This window comes from Plasmopara halstedii (genome assembly GCF_900000015.1).
Source record: "Plasmopara halstedii genome assembly, contig: Scaffold_614, whole genome shotgun sequence".
Classification (NCBI taxonomy): Eukaryota; Oomycota; class Peronosporomycetes; order Peronosporales; family Peronosporaceae; genus Plasmopara; species Plasmopara halstedii.
In genome coordinates this window covers 428,580-428,843 of record NW_020187532.1, presented here as the reverse complement: position 1 = coordinate 428,843, position 264 = coordinate 428,580, and the positions used below count along the sequence as shown (strand labels likewise).

Genomic DNA, 264 nt, shown 5'->3' with positions numbered 1-264 from the left:
TGGCATCGCAGTGAGATTTGACATGTCAGCGTCTGCCATCTAATGATGATAATAGAGGCGTTTGAGTTTATTGCATTATGAACAGAATTAACGTACCCTTGAGCTTAGTCGATTAAGTAATTCAACGATTCGGTCTTTATCCGCTGCACACGACATCTTCACTGTCTGTATGTTTTACCAATCGAGCACGTAAAAGAACTTACTGTAGGCATCTGCCGTGCCGTATGGATGTATCTCCGTCTTGTTCTCGCTAAGCCAACAAGC

At 43.2% G+C, this 264-nt stretch overlaps 1 protein-coding gene across 1 annotated transcript in view; it reads right to left on the bottom strand.

The window, feature by feature from the left end:
- Positions 1-264, bottom strand: part of PHALS_12113 (uncharacterized protein) — a gene marked incomplete at both ends in the record, with an annotated part of 1,207 nt that overhangs the window by 773 nt on the left and 170 nt on the right. The window contains 3 exons of the mRNA XM_024727595.1: positions 23-39; positions 97-143; positions 204-250. Coding sequence (XP_024578156.1) covers positions 23-39; positions 97-143; positions 204-250 — 111 coding nt within the window. The remainder of the gene's footprint in view (positions 1-22; positions 40-96; positions 144-203; positions 251-264) is intronic.